At 35.0% G+C, this 18,689-nt stretch overlaps 1 protein-coding gene across 6 annotated transcripts in view; it reads left to right on the top strand.

Annotated features, from left to right (window-relative positions):
• The window catches only part of ULK4 (unc-51 like kinase 4), a 219,654-nt gene that overhangs the window by 154,075 nt on the left and 46,890 nt on the right, over nucleotides 1-18,689 (top strand). For 5 of the 6 annotated variants that reach the window (XM_018075381.3, XM_029961913.1, XM_029961912.1 and 2 more), the window contains exons 33-35: nucleotides 339-505; nucleotides 3,047-3,145; nucleotides 10,917-11,102. In XM_018075381.3, the coding sequence (XP_017930870.2) occupies nucleotides 339-505; nucleotides 3,047-3,145; nucleotides 10,917-11,102 (452 nt within the window). The remainder of the gene's footprint in view (nucleotides 1-338; nucleotides 506-3,046; nucleotides 3,146-10,916; nucleotides 11,103-18,689) is intronic. The other variant, XM_029961914.1, reaches the window with a different exon arrangement.

Raw genomic sequence — 18,689 nt, 5'->3', positions numbered from 1 at the left:
ACTGGAGAAATGGCTAGATTCTTGTGAATTGTGAAGGTATCTTGTGTACCAACATGCTACAGAAAAGTTTAGGGTTCAAAGTATGTTTTAATTTAATGAATGTTACATAATTTTTCATGCAGTTAGCAAATTTGATTGTATCAGTTTAACTCTCTTTATGAGCTGGTCCAAACAGAATAGAAAAGGAGATAATTATGGAGAAAAAGAGGAAATCGAATAAATATTCATAATGTATGTAAAATTTCTTTTTATCCTAATCTATTATTTTTATCTAGGTCACCTTCCACATTGTTCTTTTTCTGATAACCTTTTTTTTTTTTATCTCACTTTCTATGTAGGACTGGCTCATCACATCTGTAATCTCCTAACAGAAGCTGTGGTTCTGTACTTGGAGGCAGATGATAAAAGCAGCACCAAGACAGTAAATGCACTGCTTCTGTCCTTGCTTGACATTTTGCAGTGCATGCTTATGTATACAGCAAACATTGTGCGCCAGACTTTGCAGGTATGTGATTTATTTCATGGGACCATTACCATCTTAAACAATTTTTTAGATAACTTCCTGTTATCCTAATAATGAGATTCCCACTATTCTGATTTTATTGAATTTTTAGTATGGTGGAAAATCAATTTGTCTTCCAAGTTCCTGTTTGAATCAGTGCAAGTCATGGTATTGGTAGGACTTCCTCCTCCAAGAAAGCCATCCTCGTCCTTAAAAAGGAAGATACAATTCAAAGAAATTTCACGTAACTCTCTTAGTAACATATCAAGAAGAAGCATTCATCTTTTTTTAGACATGATGTTGAGCTAACAAATTTTGCTTTGTTTTTAAATGATCTGCTGAATTTTTCTTTAGTCAAGTTTTTTGTTTGCTTGCTTTTGTCCTTTGCTTTCATTTCTCTTTTTTTTTTAAGAAGGTTTAATGTAAGAAGTTGATGTTGAAATTTGAGCTTTTTTCTTTTTTTCTACACTGATTTACATGATCAGCCATGTTATCAACCAGGTATTTCACTGGGAGGTTTTTGTTTTATTTTTCTTTAATTTTTGGAAGAAAATTTAAATGTGACCAATACTTGGTCTTTTTGAGTCCTCTGTAATGGTTTTCTCATCTAAGAATCACTTTGTAAATCAGATTTTGTAGGCTAATTCCCAATTGTCATATTTTGGCATCACTCCTTCACAGAGAGCTAAATTCTGTACTTAGGTTCCATATAACAGTGGTGAGGCCAGTTATTCTGGAGGACACATGAGGAAAGAGGATCTTGCACATGGTTTGGTAGTATTAGTCAAACTGAAGGTTTTTATTTGGATACAAAATTAAATCTATTCATTCAAAGCCAAATTCTATTCTGGCTTTACTTGAATACTTCAGTTAATTGATGCACTAAAACTCCAGCTCCAGTTTTGTCTAACTCTTGTCAAAGTAATCTGCTTTGCTCTAGAATGCTAATAAATAACAAGAAGCAGCTGGAAAACTGAGTTTTGAAGCATAGCTCTGTCCTGTGCCCTTAAAAAACAAATTTTACCATGATGTTACTTGCCTTGGCTTACTCATCTTGACAGTACTTGTCAGAAGGCCTGAGAGTTCTACAGGTGTATCAGTACATGTGCACTATTGAATGATGGCCGTTACCCACTGACTACATAGTGTTCCTCTAACCACGTGTCACTAAATGCATCATGAATATTACTCTTGGACTGTTTTTTTATAGAGATCTTCTGAGGAAGATGCCTTCTAAAACAGAACTTGAAAAGGAGAATCAAATTTTCTTGTATTATCCATTTTTGAGGCTTAAGTTGACTTTTACAAATGGTAGTACCGCCACTTGAATCCTTTTTATTTAAGCATTTTGTGTAAAAGGTGATAGCCTTATCCAGCTGCACTGTGAAGGTGACTTACTTGCCTTTCTTCATTAATATAAACAGTCCATTTTTTTATCTTCTCTGCATTTGTTGTCCTTCTTGGGCTTCCACATTCCAGATCATTGTGGTGAGTCTCAGTGAGGGACATACCAATGTGACTTCTCACCTGGAGAAACAGCTCCTCAGTTCTCATTTATTTTAAAATTCTTTCCAGAAGAAAGGCACTATCCTTTCCACTCATCAGTATCAACAGTGGAGCTTGAGCAATAGTGTCTCCTGCCTTAGGGGACATGCTCCTCTGTTCACTTAACCAAATGAAAATCTTCAGGTATTGCACTTGGACAGTGATTTTTAGGATTGAGCTATAAATGAAAGACAATAAAAAATTATTTTAAAATGTCTTCTTTAGACAAAATGTTTACTTTTTCCTCCAGCAGATTGACCATATAGGGCAATAGTCCAAAGCTGGTTCAAGATAATGAACTTAAATGAAAGATCTTTCTGGTGCCCTGGGGCAGGGAGGGGTCATAAATACGACTGCCTAGGTTGGTAGTGTGTCTTGATGAGGGAGGATGAGTGGTCAGAATTACAAGTGGTAACAGATCTTATCTCAGACTTTGGCCACTTGGAGACTTTATTATTCCTCTTTCAAAAATAATTTAAATTATTGTAATATACTGTGAATATTCCAGGATACAGAGTAAGGCAGATGAGCAAAATTGGGCAATATTGCTGAGAATCCTAAATTTTCAGTCACCTTGATTTTCTTGGTTTGAGTTGCACGTGAAATTGTACCTGATAAAGGGGAAAAAAAAGTTTGAACTTTAATGTTAAAATAGATGTGTCATGTTGACAGAAATTACAAATGCATAAAACATTTATGACTTTGGAGGTATCTTTTACATGTACAGTTTATTACATTTTTCTGTAGAAACGTCATGTGGGTCAGTATATTCAGCCTGTGCAGAATGGGCATGACAGCAGGAACCCCTTTTGCTTTGTGCTTATTGTCACAGACACAAGGAGTGTAACTGCTCATTGGGAGCTGAGGAATATTTAACTAGAAGAGTTCATAAGTCTCCTTCAGACTTCTATTCACGCTTCCACCACCTAATGGACCTAATTTGTTCCTCATACCAGAACAGTCACCAAGGTCGCTTTTGATTTTTTCTCTCTTATTAAGGCACAGAAATCTGGCACAGGAGGGGACACACAGGCTGCCGAAGACCTTCTGCTTATCAATAAACCCCTGACGGACCTAATTAGCCTGCTTATTCAACTGGTGAGAATTTGTGTGTTTGTAAGCCTTTTGGAACGTTTCTGAAGTTGGAATTATTCAGTTGAATCCAACATCTTAGAGCTCTGTTTGTTAGTTTTTCATTGTTTATAAGCTACCATCTAGTACTCTAACACTTTGTAGAAAGCTATAGGTCACAATGACTTACAGGTTACCAGTGATGTCAGAATAAATCTGTCTGTCCCGAGCATAGAAGTGGGATGAGGGGTAGATTCTCAGTTTGTATACATATGTATAACCAAATTTTAGCCCTTCAGAATGAACTAGTGATCACTGCATATGGAAAGGATGTTTTCAAAATATGACACTAATAGTACTGCTACCATTACAAAAGCCAGCAAATGCAAAATTAGTTTGCAGTGAGTGATGCCTTGAAATATTATTTTCTTGAGTTTCAGCCTTCTGAGTTTTCTCAAGGGTTTTCTTTTATTTTGACATGACCCTGAGGGATTTATGAGTGGGAGTGCTCCCCAGTGGTCTGTAAACATCTTTGAAGTGTGTCTGTTTAAAGACACACAAAGTCCTTTCCAGGGTTTACAGGTGTCACAGCACTGCATTGAAATCTCCACAGAGTGCTGCACTGTGGCCCTGATGCATCCCATCAGCTCAACCTCCATAATACTGTGCCAGAGATCTGTATTGACTGTGTGTACTGATTTGTAGTAAGGAGTACTTCTTGAGCTGGACAGGGCTTTTAGAGGCTGCATCAGCCTTTTATTCAATATAAAGCCATTAAAATGTGAGAATTCCCCTGTGGCATATCACAGTATCCTTTCCAGGTTATTTCACTTAAAGGCATTTCAGATTCACTGTGTTCTCTTCCAGACATGATTCTTTTTTTCCATTTAAATAGAGGTTTGCAGGTGTTTTGTGATATCAATAGTGTGGTCCTTTTACTATCTTTAGCACTGTCTCTCATCTTCTATTTTTGGGAAGTGTGTGATTCCTATTAATTTTTGGCGTTATGCTTGTTGCTAAGTCCTCCTTTGATGGATTTCCTTAAACCAGGTATTGGCAAAGGCTTTTTGGAAATGTTCACTGAATGATCTAAAACAAAGTGACTGAATTTCAACTATATAATATTTCATCTTTATAAATTCTTTTAATTTATTTTTATTAATTTTTTTAAATCACTATATATGATAAATAGTAGGACATGAAGAGATGCAAATGTTCCTTTAAAGTGAAACTAGTCATAAATTTAAATTCTATTAACTCTCTAAAGAACAGAAAATTAGAAGACAAGTTTTACTCAGCTTATGCCACCTGGAAGTCTTTTATAGGTTTTTAATTAAATAATAGGTTAATTGTACAGTTAGCATGTACTGATTAGATTGTGACTTGCCCTTGTATTTCAGAAGCAGGGCTGCAAATTATCACTGGGTTTTGCTTTGTTCTGTACTTCTACAGATTTTGGTATGTTTAAAATGCTGATTTTAAATCTGCTGATTTTAACATACAGGTAAAGAATAAAGACCATTTCTTTTAGCCACTTCTTTTAGGTGCCAGTGGTTGTTCTCTGTATTCATTGGGCTGTGTGGCTACATAACCCTTTATTGCTGTTTTGAGGCATTCATTTCTTTGCAAACTTTATTTTCTGGAGATAATGGAGATCTTTAATGTTGAACTGATCATTACTTTAAGATATTAAGTTAAAATTATTTTCTCTGGTTTGCTATTTCTACCTATCTTACCATATTTATGGTTTCTTATGTCACCTTGAATAATTGTTTTCCCTCATTGATATGTGTATCCCTCAAGTAGGTTATTATTCCATGCCCCATTTACTTGGCTTTTTATTTTCCTCAAGTTCTACATGTTTTTCTCTCTCAATAATCTCTCAAAAAATCAATGTGAGTTAAACTTGAAAATGTCAAACACTTAGAATCAATTTTTTCCCTTCTGTAGTTGTGATTTAGTCTATCACTAAAGGCATAGCAAAGCAAGTGTAGGAAACCTAGATTGCATGTAAATGAAACTTCAGGGTTTTAAGAATGCAAAAGAAGAAATAATTACAAATTCTATCATGCAGAAAACACTGCAAATATGGAGAATTCAATATTTAATCCCATGATCATTATGCCCTTAATTGATCAATAAGAGGAAAATAAATTGAGCATTTAGTCTTCTGCTTGGTAGTTTTGTGTTTAAAAGTTAATTACACTTACCTTTGCTGGGTAATGTTCCTCCGCTTAACAGAAATGTAATTTGAATATTATACTGAAACTTGCAGCAATTATACAAGATACGAAACACCTTCTAATTTTTTATGTACCCATTATACAGAAAAAAAAGTAATGTTTACTTTTGAAATCACCTCAGTGTGGGTTTTCAGAAACTTTCAGAAACCTGCCAGTACCTATAAAAAGGAGTTTCATTTTCTGTAGGTCTCAGATTTAGTTCCTAGGTGTAGATCTTCCAGTCTTTTCTGCAGCCTATCAGATTGCTGCGAGAGAACGTTTCTTGATTTCTGATGGTAGGCTTCTTCATCATAATATTACTAGTAAAATTTGCAGCTACTTACTGTGCTCTGTATGTTACTGTTGGAAGTCCAGCTAATCATGTGCAAATGGGAACAGGACAAATATGAAGCCTCAGTGCACATGGATGAATGAGATGATCTTTTCTAGGTCCTTTCTGTTTCTATATTGCCCTGATTCTAAGGCTGTGCCCAGAATTCGTTTTCAGAGCACATGAAGGTATTTACCACCCAACAATGAAAGTGACTGCAGAAGAATGATAACCCTGGAGGCTGTAGAATTTTCTTTCACATTTCTTAGTGATACAGACTGTTCCATGATCAGAGTGGAGAGATATATGTTTATTTCCTGTATTGTATAATGTATTGCTGTTATTGTATTTTAAATGTTACCTGGAATTATATTTGAAGAATTCTCTTCAACAGAGCTACCCTAAAAAAACAAAAAAACCCCAAACAAACACACCAGAGGAAATAAGAATATGTTGTCTCATGCACAGAATTTCAGAATGAGGATTTAGTTTCTCAACAGTTAGGCTAGATTAAAATGAACTGAAAAGACATATATATGTATTTTTAAAATATTTTCCCCTAGGTAAGAGAATGGCAATTTTGCCCTAAGTCAAAATATAATATCTTACTTTTTAATTTAAACCTCTGCATATTTACTAATAAGAATAACATAGTAAAGCTAGCAGATTAATAGTGATGTTTTGCTTTTACATTTTATTCAATGTTTGCAAAATCATCTTCCCTATAGATCCCAATGGTACTTCTTTTACAGCACACTCTATAATCACATTAGTGATCTAATGGATATCTATCTCTTATCGTAATAAACTTCTATGTGTATAGCCTCATTAATGCACTGAAATAGTGTCCCCTCTGGGTGATCCAGACAGTTTCATTGTAACTCTAAAATTAGATGCTGTAACAACTCCAACAGTGTGAAAACTGCCGCTTCAGCTCAAATGATCACACGTTTCTTGCAGCGGTTTGCAATTCATGAACACACTGCAACTCAGTTCAAAATGATGGAATTTTTGAGAACAGACTGCAGAAATATAGACATGCAACAACAAGAAGCTTCCTGCTCTTCAATACATTAAAATACACAGAGAAGGTTCCATCTAGAAAGGAAGAGAACTGAATTTTGTCTTATAAGCTCTTTTAGAGGAAGTTATAACATGGCCATAAAAATTAAGTAAAGAGTAATATGTTGTCTGTGTTGCACAAAAGTCTTGTCATGCAGTGTTATTTTAAAATAAATGAAAAATAGATATACAGTTTTGAGTTAGAGAATAGCAAAATTTATGACCTTAGCCGTTCAGTAATTTATTTTAACGTGCTAGATTGTCTTCAAGCTATACATTAGCCCAGAATAATAACAGCTGCAAGAAGTACTACTAACATTTCTACCTTGCTGAAGGGCTGAATCCATAATCCCCTCTAAGACTGATAAAGCAAAAAGAAACGAAAGGCCACTAGACTTTTTTCAAGTTAATATGAAATATTAAGGGTCAGATATTTTCTTAAAGTGATAGAACTCTAGTTTATTTTTTTCATGGGTTTCTCCTCCCCTGAAAGAATAAAAACAAAAGTATCTGCTGTCATGAAAAACTGTAAATGTGTTTGAAAGAAATGTACTTCATACCAAATTGAATTATGATTAGAAAAATAATCAGCATGCTGTTTCAGCTAATTAAGAGCTGAACCATCCACCTATATTCATTGTTGAGCAACATGATTCTGTCTGTGCTGTTCTTATTAAACATGAGATATTATTTACTTGAAAGCTGAATTTTTCATTCCTTGGTTTTCTATATTTTCAGATATTTATTATATTGTCAGTCATTGCTTTTGTTTTATACCAATAATTTTCTTCAGATCCTGTACTCTTTATAGCCAGTACTAACACTGCCTGGCAGCCAATGCTAAATTTCAGGTTACCAGCTTACGACTTTTGACATCTAAATCACTACTTGTCAGTAGAGTTACAGAGAAAAATGCTGATGCAGGCATACTTAAATAGGGACATTGCTGAGAGTTCCTCTTACACCTTAATTATTGATGAGTTAGACTGAAAGCAAATGATCTTATTTTCTCCAGAGTAAATGTGGTCTTTCCTATTCCAAACTTAGTTTTCTCTTCATGCAAGACCCTATGCTACTATTGTTTTACCCTGAATTTCTCCAGGATAACAGCAACTTGCTCCCCAAAGTCCAGATAATGCCAAAGCTCAAAGGGACTCTGGGGAAGCAGAAGAACCTGAAGTACAACAGAAGGATGAAGGATTTCATTGACATTTGTGATTGAATAGTGCAATGTCGTGGTTGGCAAGTATTGGGAACCCTGGAGTGACACTTGGAAAATAGTCACTGAAAACCTGATACCCCATGAAGAGCAAGTCTATATGATGCCAAGACACGTCGGATGGAAAGTTTCTTTTCATTAGATGGAAAGGGTCTTCCTTTCTCTTGTTGGGGAAAAAATAAAAACAACAACAACAACAGTGATAAATGGTTGGACACCCTGGGAGAAGACAAGCAAAGCCATGCACCCAAGCACAGCTCCTTCTTACCTGTTGCAGTGTTTCACTGCCTCACTACCTGGGGTTTCCTGCTGAAATCAATCTCCTTTGGGAGTAACACTAACCAGATGGACTTGCTTATTTGCTTCCTTTACAGTCATGTACCCTTCTGCTGTTGGGAAGAACCTCCAAGTTTCACGGTGCTTTATGTGTTTCTTCACACGAATTTGTTGTAGGGGCAGTCATCTACTGAGACTGACACCTTTCCACTCCTTTGATATTTAGTGAATGTCTCAGGAAAAGAGCTTGGGAACAGTCTCACTTTGAAGTATGTCTGTTGTTATTACTGACTAAACATGGTATTTTCTTTACTTGTGGAACCCAGGGAACTCCACTGCAATACCCAGGCAAGAATGTATCTGTCCAAGGTTTTCACTAATTTTTTATTTTTTTTATTTGGTTACGCAACAAACAATATTGGAAAATCAAATATTAGTCCTTTTACTATGCTTTTCTTCAGGGAGTGGTTGATATACCTGTCTACAATGATTTAGTAACAAACTGAAAGTTGGAATGCTGCTTTTAAAAGGTGTGAGACATACATTAAAGTAGCTTGATTTGTCCTTTCTTTATCCAATGGCATTTTTATTTCAGTGATGGAAATACAAGTCGGCTCAAAGCCCAAAGTGAGACCAGTGGACTTTTAAAAAATTTAATAAAGGTTCAAGACACAAATGAAGCCATGAAGCTTGTTACTATTTTTAGCTTTTCCTGTTTTTTGACCTTGCTAATTATGTTGATGATGTTATTAGATAATTCTGAATGTTGGAAAGGAAATAATCAAATAGGTGGCATTTAGATTGGAATGAAGAAAAACCATACAGCAAAACTGGGGAAGAAATAGCTGCTGTGGTCCTGTCACTTGCACAGTATTAGGTCAAATAGAATGTGATATGTCTTGGGGCTATGTATTCAGAGATTACATCTCAGTTCAGTCTGTTTTAAACAGCCAACTCTATTAAGCTAGTGGAAAACAGGATTGTATTTGCATGCAGATCCCTGGAGAATTGCTGCTTGAAAATTTGAGGGGTGTATGTCTGATGGTATGTTCAGATTGCTTTAAAGTAACTGGATGGGTTTTCCTTAAAATGAAAAAACTTAGGTAATTCATACTGCAGATTAAATAAGTAATCATTATTGAAATGGTTGGACATATTATATAAATGGTTGGACAGATTATATAAATTGTTTCCTTTTATTGTCAGTAAGGGTAGTCTGTTAATTGTACTGTAATCTAACTTCTTTGTATGTAAGTAGTACTTTTGGAATTAAAAAAATGATTGGGAGTGATAAGGTGTTTTTACACTTCTGTACTTAATTGGTTTAAGACCACTACCAATATATTTTGTTCAGGTCATAGACTAAAAGATGAGAAAAAGCCATTGAAATCCTTTAGTTGAGGGTTGTGTATAACGTAAAACAGGACTTTCCTAAATTAATTCCTCATTATAGTAAATAGGTTTGTTATTTTTTTTTAGGAAAAAAAAGGGGGTTTTGTGATATTCGAATTGCCTTTGATGGAGAATCTGTCACAGTTCTAAGAAAGTTGTTTCAATGGTTAATCACTCTAATTAAAGAGAGAAAGAAAAAAAAGGAAATCAAAGTATTATCTTCCTTCTAATCTGAATTGCTTTGTCTAAAGTTTTGAGCTATCATCTCTTACCAATCCTTTTTCAGGTAAAGGCATTAACCTATCCACAACCTGCTTTTTCTCACATGTAACTGAGAGGATATGATCAAATGCCCTTTAACCTTCCCTTTGATATTCTATAGACATTGAATTCTTTCAGTCCTTTGCTGTTATGTTTTCCAGTCTATCATCTTCTTGCCTGTTCCCAAGAAACCTCTGTGATTTTTTTCACTAGCTTTTGTGAACTCTCTATGCTGAAACTAGGCATTGCATTCCTGTTGTGGTTCCAAAATGTCATTGTCAGTGCCAAATAAAGGCATAATATAATATAATGTAATATCTCTACTTGTTATTTCCAGATTGTACTTTCAAAAAAGATATAAATCATTTTGGTAACAGTGTCATACTATCAGAAGCTCATTTAAAGATGATTACTAGTCATGTCCCTAAGTCTCTTCTGTAATTTTGTTTCTCAGGAAAGAATTTTCCATCCCATTGCTAGGGCCTACTCCAGTGTCTGATCTTCAAAGGAGTGAAGAAAAGCTGGAATTTAGGAAAACATTTAAAATCTTCAAAATGTACCTCCTAATGTGACTACTTAAAATCCATTAAAGAACTAGATAGTCTGTGGTCTACCTCAACCAGAAGCCATAGGCTTGATTTAGAAATAATTAAATGAAATTTTATGGTGTGCATGATGTCAAAGATTAGATATCATGGCTATAATGATACTTTCTGCTATTCCTACTTCTGTTTAAAGCAGAATAAAATAGTTGGGAGCAACATTTCCAGTGCTGTTGTGATGTTGATATAGGTAGGTTATTTGACAGAATCATAATGGAGACAGTGTTATACTGCTGCTTAAGAACAGGTATATTTTAATTATATTTTCATCACTTTATTAAGCTTAGTTTAATGGAATTCTGAGTCAGTCAACCAGAAATTATTCTTTCCTGGCACAATGCAAATGTTAATACTCTTCCAAATCCCCAGTGATATGCAATTTTTCTGAAATTGGTATTTGATTTTTGTTTGTTCCTTTTTTGTTCATTTTTAGCTTCCCAGTGAAGATACTGAAATATATGTGAGTGCTTCACAGTGCTTATCATTGCTGGTTCAGCTATATGGAGGGAACAGTCAGGAGAGTATGTCTCCAGAAAACATGGACAGCTTTGCTGAAGTACTGAAGTCCAAAAAAGATATACGACAACTGAAGCTTTTGTTGAGAATTGTAAAGAGACTGGTGAGTCAACATCTAAACTTTTTCAAAGTCTGCATGGGTTTTTTTATATCGCTGGATCATTTTTTTGGCTGTTTTTTTCCTCTTAAAGGAAAAAAATATTTTAAAAGAAGTTTGAAAACAAAATATGTGAAGTTGATTTTCATGTCTTCTACACTTAAAACCTCTTGCTACGTGATTGTTGGAGTTCTCCTATTTCAGTTAACCATTCAGCTATTTAAATAATTCATGCTATTTATATATTTGTTTAGTAATCCATCTGTATGAAGCATTGGAACAATTTTATGAATGTCTTCTGAAAGAACTAACTTGTTAGCATTAATAGCTGTTCAGAAACACAGTAGTTGATTTTATGGTGAATAAAATGCCATTTTACACTTGGAATAGTTTTGTGCGTAGGCTGAGTCCTCATTCTCTCTGAGTGAGAGAGAGCACTTCTGCTGAAGTGGTTGTGATGTAGAACTTCAGTCAGTGGGAGTCATGCAGGAGCTTATTCTGGTGAGGTTATTCACAGTTAGGAGCATCAGATCTGTCATGCTCCAACACGGTGGCATCACAACAGCATTGTGTCTTTTAGGCAGCTTAGGTGGAAAACCTTCACTATCGGTAGCTTTGTCTCAGATAGTACTGTGGGGTTTTTATCTTGAAGTGTCTTGATGACAAGCTTTGCCTGCATTGTCACCAGCCTTGTTGGTTGAGTACTTCACCCTTTACTCTCCAAAAGCAGGAGTTTTCGATTAAATGAGGGTAACTTCCCCAGTGTAAGAGGCAGAAGGTACTTGAATTTTGTAAGTGCAGTGGTGACTACTAGAATAGTCATAATCATAAACCATAATCAATGGCAGCAGGAGTTAAGAGGAAGCAACCCTCGTAGAGAATTCAGAGCTCTTCTAGTCCTCTTTCTCTTGCCTACTGTATTTATATTACAGGAAAGTAAACATCATACTGTTCTTCCCTGTTTTACCCAGTTCTATCTTGCTGTAAAAGAAACCTGTATATATAAAATTCAAATTGATATGATGTTTAGAATTTTAAAGACACTTCCTCTGATTTTAGCTTGTACCTCTGCTTCTTCTTCTGAGTAATCATTGTGCTGTTTACAACCGGCTTTTGCTTTTCCACAAAAGCAGGATGAGAACAGAGGCAACGAAGTGTGAAGAAAGAAAAGAGAAATGAGGCTGCAATATACATATCTAGATTATTTAATTTTACCATAGGTACAGACTTGTTTCTTTCTCTCCATTTTGAAGACTGTTATTCAAAAGTTGACCTAGAGTGCAGGATATTTAACATGGAAACTTTTGTCTACTATCTAAAGAGAACAAAGCGATGCTATCACCTTTTGAATCCTGCATGTTCCTGTGCTTTTAGTTCCTGTACTCTCCTTTGTATACCTGGTACTTGTTATTTATAATATCAGGCATAGATTTTCTGTAATTATTTTAATGAGATCATAGGATTTCTTTTGAAAACAGGGTTCATAGGAAATTTGACAGATTATTTAATAAATCTTATGTTATTTCTCTAAATCTTAAAAAGTCCTGTTCAGAGGAGATGATTATCTTGTCAAAATTGTCGTAATCACAAAAGACATTAAAATATAGTCATATCTATTTAAGAAGGATTCAACCCACATCAGCTCAATTTTGAAGTGTAGAGCACTCTTTTTCTTTTGTAGTATCTGAGCAATATTTTAGTAGAGGGATCAGTGAATGCACCAGTTTGCATTGTTGCTGATCAGTGCTTATACAGAGCATCTTTTCAATTCGTGGTAACATTAACTTCACTAATGCAGGCACAGGTATTGCTTTGGTAAGATGGGAATGTACAAAAAGAACTCCATGTGCTTATGCTGTACATGCCTTTATAGCATGTATTGCTGGAAAGAAGGAAAAGGCATAGCAGTATGACTAGTTTCACATGACCCCAGTGAGCCAATGGAGACAGATGTCTCAATTTCAGAGTCTTCAGTTTAAAGTATTCCAGAGAATTTGTTGATCTCCAAGCTGACCTTACCTTGATGAAATGGAAAGTGATACCTATGTGTTGCTATCATTTAATAGTATTAATCCATTGTGTTGTATCTCCAGCGGGTGGAAGGGGTTTTTTTGCAAGAAGTTGGAGATTTGTTTAGAGTTTGTTTTTGTTTGGGTTTTTTAAGGTTGCTGTCAAATTTGACCAGCAAATTGACTTAAGGGCAATATAAACCTCTTCCAACACTTTCTTCACTGATTGTTTTCCTGCAATTTTTTTTGCATTCATTTGTTAAACAGAAATAAAGATATAGACCAGATTTTGTACAGGCTTATTAACGGAATCGCTACGAACAACCCTTTTAATGGGCTTTATTTTCCTTTAAAAAGAAATCATCAGGAGTGAAAACCAGAAAAAATATGCTTTGAGCTAACTTTTATAGCTGTGTAAGTAAAGATCTTTAAAAGCTTTGAAGAGGCAGCACTGACTTTCTTCTTTCTGGTTTGTTTATAATTACCTTTTAGCTTTCAAGGCTTTTGGCTCTGTCAAGTCCAGGTTAACCAGTCTTTTTCCAGAATGTTCTCTTGCTGACATTGATATAATGGGCAGAAACTGAATAAAATTATTGAATCAAAGGAACATGATTTGAGTTTTTTTAGGGGGTTGTTTTGGTTGGAGATTTTTTCCTTCTTCCATTGTACTAACTCTTTTGTTCTGGTTGCTTCAACTTGAGTTAGACAATACTGCTATTCAGAAATACTTTATCTTTTTTAGCAGCATTTTTGTAACTGGTTAGTGACATCAGAGAGTGATCTTCTCTCATTTTTGTTGTTCTGGAAGCCTCTCCTACCACTTGTCCTGGAAATCACTACCTTATCCATCTCCTCTGTGAATATATAGTGCATCTTATTACAGTCCATTAAATTATCTAGATAAAATTATTTCTTTGTGAAGCAGAAGAAATTTTCATTTGGGAAGCAAATAGTTTGGAGTTTGCCTCCTTCACTGAAGAGTTTTAAATTTCTTTTTTTCCCCAGAGGAAAAAATCTACCTGCCATCTCAATTTATCATCTAGTGTGTAATGTAAAGGCATTTTTTAATAGAACTAGCTAATATCTTTCCACTGGGCACAGTATCATTGTGGGATTACAGCTTGGTACTCACAAATAAAATATTTCAGCTTTCAAAACAAGAGAACACTCTTTTTTATTTCCATATATATAATAAAGGAAAAATTCCTCTGAGAAAAATGAGTAAAAATCAGGCTTTAACCTCCAATTCTGCCCTTGCTGTGGAGAGGGAACTTTTGTTCTGTGACTTTTCCTTTAAGTACTACTCATAAAGGATATTGAGTTCTACCTAAATCACAACTTTTTTCTTCTGATTGTTTTTGCAGAATCTCATTTTAACTAATTTGTGTATCCTAACTGTCAAAAAGTTGTTCATCCTTTATTTGTGAGCAAATAAAACATTTTGGATGTCATCTGCATGTCATATACCCTGGGGGGACATGTGTAAGGATTTCTTAAATCATATTAGGCTGTGTAGTAAAAACGTTAAGGCTGGAATGATAGTATTTGAGCTGTGGCAAAGTTCCATAACATTCATTAATTTCATTGTAGGACTATTGAACTCTAAGTTGATTTCCCTGCCAATCTGAGCCACAGCAATGCCATCACTGTGTACCTGCAGGCAGATTTACTACCCTGTTTCAAATGAGCCAAAGCTTGAGGAACAAGTGATCGCTATGTCTAAAATATCCTTGAATTCACATGTCCCTAAGTATTTCTGTCATGTAGATTAGTAATTATATCATCCTCAGTTTTATGCAGAGTCATGCTGCATTTGCATCTCTTGAATAGACAGCTGTGTGTTTGTATATAAAAATATATGTATATATTTTTACTGCTATAGTTCCCAGATTAGATCCTTGTTATATTAATCCCTGATCATGCATTATGAAGACATTTAGAGCTTGGAGAGATACACAGTCCAAGCAGCACAAATATTTGATTTAGAGTAGCAGTTCTGCAATCCCCTGGTAAGTCAAACTTCTTGCTGGAGGTTTGCTTCTCAGTAGATTCTCACAAGTACATCTATAGGGAGCTTCCCTCAAAGAAGGTGAAGCAAAATCTCAAGAGATTTTCAAATAGCACCCCTGTTACAGCTTCAGATCCCAGGATTCAGCACCACAAGGAGGTGCTTGTGTGGCAATTCCTGGAGCAGTCTGTTTTCCCATGGTCTCACAAAGCTGGGGGAACCTGTTGGCACATCTCCTGCCAAGGGAGCACAGCAGTCAAATAATCTCAAACTAAGTGCAGAAAAACTACTTATGCTTCTTTCTCATGATCTGAATCTTTTAAGCAGCCTTTAATCAATTTCATTAATTACCAAGGTAATCCATAATATTCCATTGCTCTAAGGCATAATTTTATAATATTTATTTGTGAAACTGTGAGCACAATATTCACTTGTGGGTTAAATTATATATGTTTTTAAAATTCAGGTGACTCTTATAGGAACAATTTCTGTCTTTCATTAGAGTTAATCTCTTATTTTCAAGTTGTTAGCAAGCCTGCATTCCTTCTTTATAGACCATCTTTTGTTGGCTTCAATCTATGAGAATAAAATCCCTAAGACATTATTTTACATATGTATATATGTGTATGTGTATGTATGGGTATGTATATGTGTGTGTGTGTGTGCATGTGTGTGTGTACATATATAAAGATGGAGCATTTCATTAGATATAAACAACTTGAGATCCCCCCTAAGAGGAAAAAACTAATTGTCATTAAGATACATGATACAGATCATAACAGGACGAGTTGCTCAAAATCCTTTGAAACAAATACATGGTAAGGATAATGCATCTTCACCCTTCCCGCTGTGGGGGGAAGCTCCCTCTGTTTGCACACTCAGACAGTGGTTTTTTTACAGTTTTAATGAAATTGGAGAGAGTCTCCAGAGATGAGAGACAGGGAGGCTTCCAATGCCCGCTGTGACTTGGCAGCACTTCCAGGCCCTGCCGTACCCGGACACAGGGGAAGCAAGCAGCATGGGGGAATAGCCTCTAATACAATTTAAACAACAAATAAACAATATTTAAATAGAACTAGTAGAGTGGAATTTAAAGTAATTCATTGTTTGCTGGGCATAGTTTTCTCGTGGCAGAGCCCCTTTGGAGCACTTTTTTGATTACTGAACAGAAATTGAACCAATATTGATTAATTTATCGGAGTAATTTGGATTAATTTTTTTGAAGCTGTGTCTTGAACTTCATGTTTAGTTTATGATGTCATACTGGCTCTACCAAGTGCACATGGAAATGAAATATTTTGCTTTCATCATTAAAACCTGATGGAAGATTTTCTTTGAGATTAATAAAGCATTTTCAGTAGCACTAAGAAATAAAAAGTCTAATTAATAGAAGAGTGATTTTTATGTAATCAAAACTTAATAATATTTCAATTTCTTGTCACACGTTCAACAAACAATACCAAGTCCTAGATATAGGTTATTTAATTTAGAATTATATACTTGATATTAAGAATAACATAGCTTTTCAAAAATCATTTTTTAAAAGTACTGCATGAAAATGTTATTTGTATGTCTGGTAATAGTTAGGATATCCAGATGTGAGAGGAATGCTGGAGATTATTAAAATTTGAGATCCCATGGCATTCTTTATAGTAGTATATATGGTTAATCTTGCTTTGGCTAGTTAGATTCCATGTATTGAAATCCCAGACACAAATTTTTACTGTAGGTCTGATAGGAATTTTTATCTTTAATCTTATATTGTTAGATACTGTTTCACCTTAGAGGCATGTGTATGTTTTGCCGATGTGCCTGGCTTCTGTACCTTGTGAAGCTGAATTCAGACACATTTATACTTTGTGTCATTTGTGGAGTGTTTTCAGGATGCTGAGTAGTAGTACAGCATGTTAGCACTGTCCTTGACTTTCTCATTTTTGGCATTTGCATTCTATGATTTCTACTGGAGGAAAGGGAAGAATATTTTGGTATTTAGATTTACACACTTGGTTAGAGCACTGAAAGACTTTTAATAGGCCTCCATTTCTGATTAGCCTTCCTTTTAATTTGTCTTTATGATTTCTACAACATCCTTCTTTCGGTTGGTCAAAATTCTTAAGTGCAGTGTTCAAAATTTGTATACTGATGGAGTTTTTTCCGGTATATATCCTTCTATCTTATGAAATAAAACAGAATGAGTATCCATGGGTAGGTCTTAGTCACCAGTGCAGTCCCTGGAGTTCTTATCTTTCTTCATCTTGTCACTTTTGATCCTGTCCAGAAGTTCTGTAGCTGATAAAAGATTGCAGAAAACTTTGCTAATTTTTTACCCAAAGCACTAGATGGTACAGGAATCCTCTGCTTATTTCTTCTCATAGAAAGAACAAATATTTAAATCTCTATAAGATTGTCCAGGCTTATAGGATCACTTATTTCTGCCTGAGTCAGAAGCCTCTTCTGCTGTGTGAATTTTGTACTTCTCTGACTATATTTGCAGCTTCAAATGAGTTGTAGAATAAACCAGTCCTGTGGCTGAGAAGGCTGGGATGGTGAATGGTAGGGCTATTAATATAATAATAATTTATGTGGTATAATTTTTATCCTTTGTGTACCTGTAACTGCAAATACAGTGTATTCTCTTTTTTGTAGGTGACTTGGAATATTCCTAACTCAAAGTGCCAAGAAATTCTTAACAACTATGAGAATTAAAATTTTATTTCAATTGGATCTAAGCTGACATACTTTTTACAGCTGATCACTGGAGTCCAAAAGCCTATTCTATTAAAAACCCTAGGCTTCTTATAACGTGTGGTAAAATCAGAACACTAATCATGGTCCTCAGATAACATTTTACTTAAGAGAATCTATCAATACCAATCAAATAGGATTGAATTATTAAAAATCTTCTCTCAGCTTGAATGTTAATACCAGGTTGCACATATTTCCGTGTTCTGTAGCCTTAATGGGAGCATATGAGGTGTCGGTGCTGCTTTCATTATTATTATAACTGAATTTCATTAGTCCTGTAGACCAGGACCTCATTGTGATAAGCTCAATCCAAGCATAGTAAAAAGTAATTTCTTGCTTCAGAGAACAATCCAGCTTGTTTCCTGTATTCAAAATAGGATCAAGGAATGGCCTAGAAATGACTCTCTGTAATAGGAAATAATTTGACTCAAAATGACCATTCTGGATAAAACAGATCCTTGGGCAATGATCGGTTTTGTGCAAGCAGGTATGGAGGTTTAACTAGTTGGTCCTGATTACTAATACAAAAGTATCTTCATTTTATTCCAAATTTAAATTCTTATGGTCACAGGAGTATTTTAAAATCCTTAGTCTTCATATAGTCTTCATGTGAAGCTGTTACCAGAAACTCAGAGCTTTGAAAGATTTTCATTGTCCACATTGAAGATAAGATAGTTACATGTAAGAAGCAGGTTTACTGTGACTTTTTGCAAACTTACATTGCAAACCCTTCAACAACACCTCCCTTTTTCATTATATCTATTCTCTTAAACTCAGTCTCCTTGCTGACAAGTTTTTTAGAGATGAAATAGTCTTTTACATTTCATCATG

This window comes from Manacus vitellinus, unplaced genomic scaffold (genome assembly GCF_001715985.3).
Source record: "Manacus vitellinus isolate BGI_N305 unplaced genomic scaffold, ASM171598v3 scaffold_3_pilon, whole genome shotgun sequence".
Taxonomy (NCBI): Eukaryota; Metazoa; Chordata; class Aves; order Passeriformes; family Pipridae; genus Manacus; species Manacus vitellinus.
This window is presented reverse-complemented; position numbering and strand designations above follow the sequence as displayed.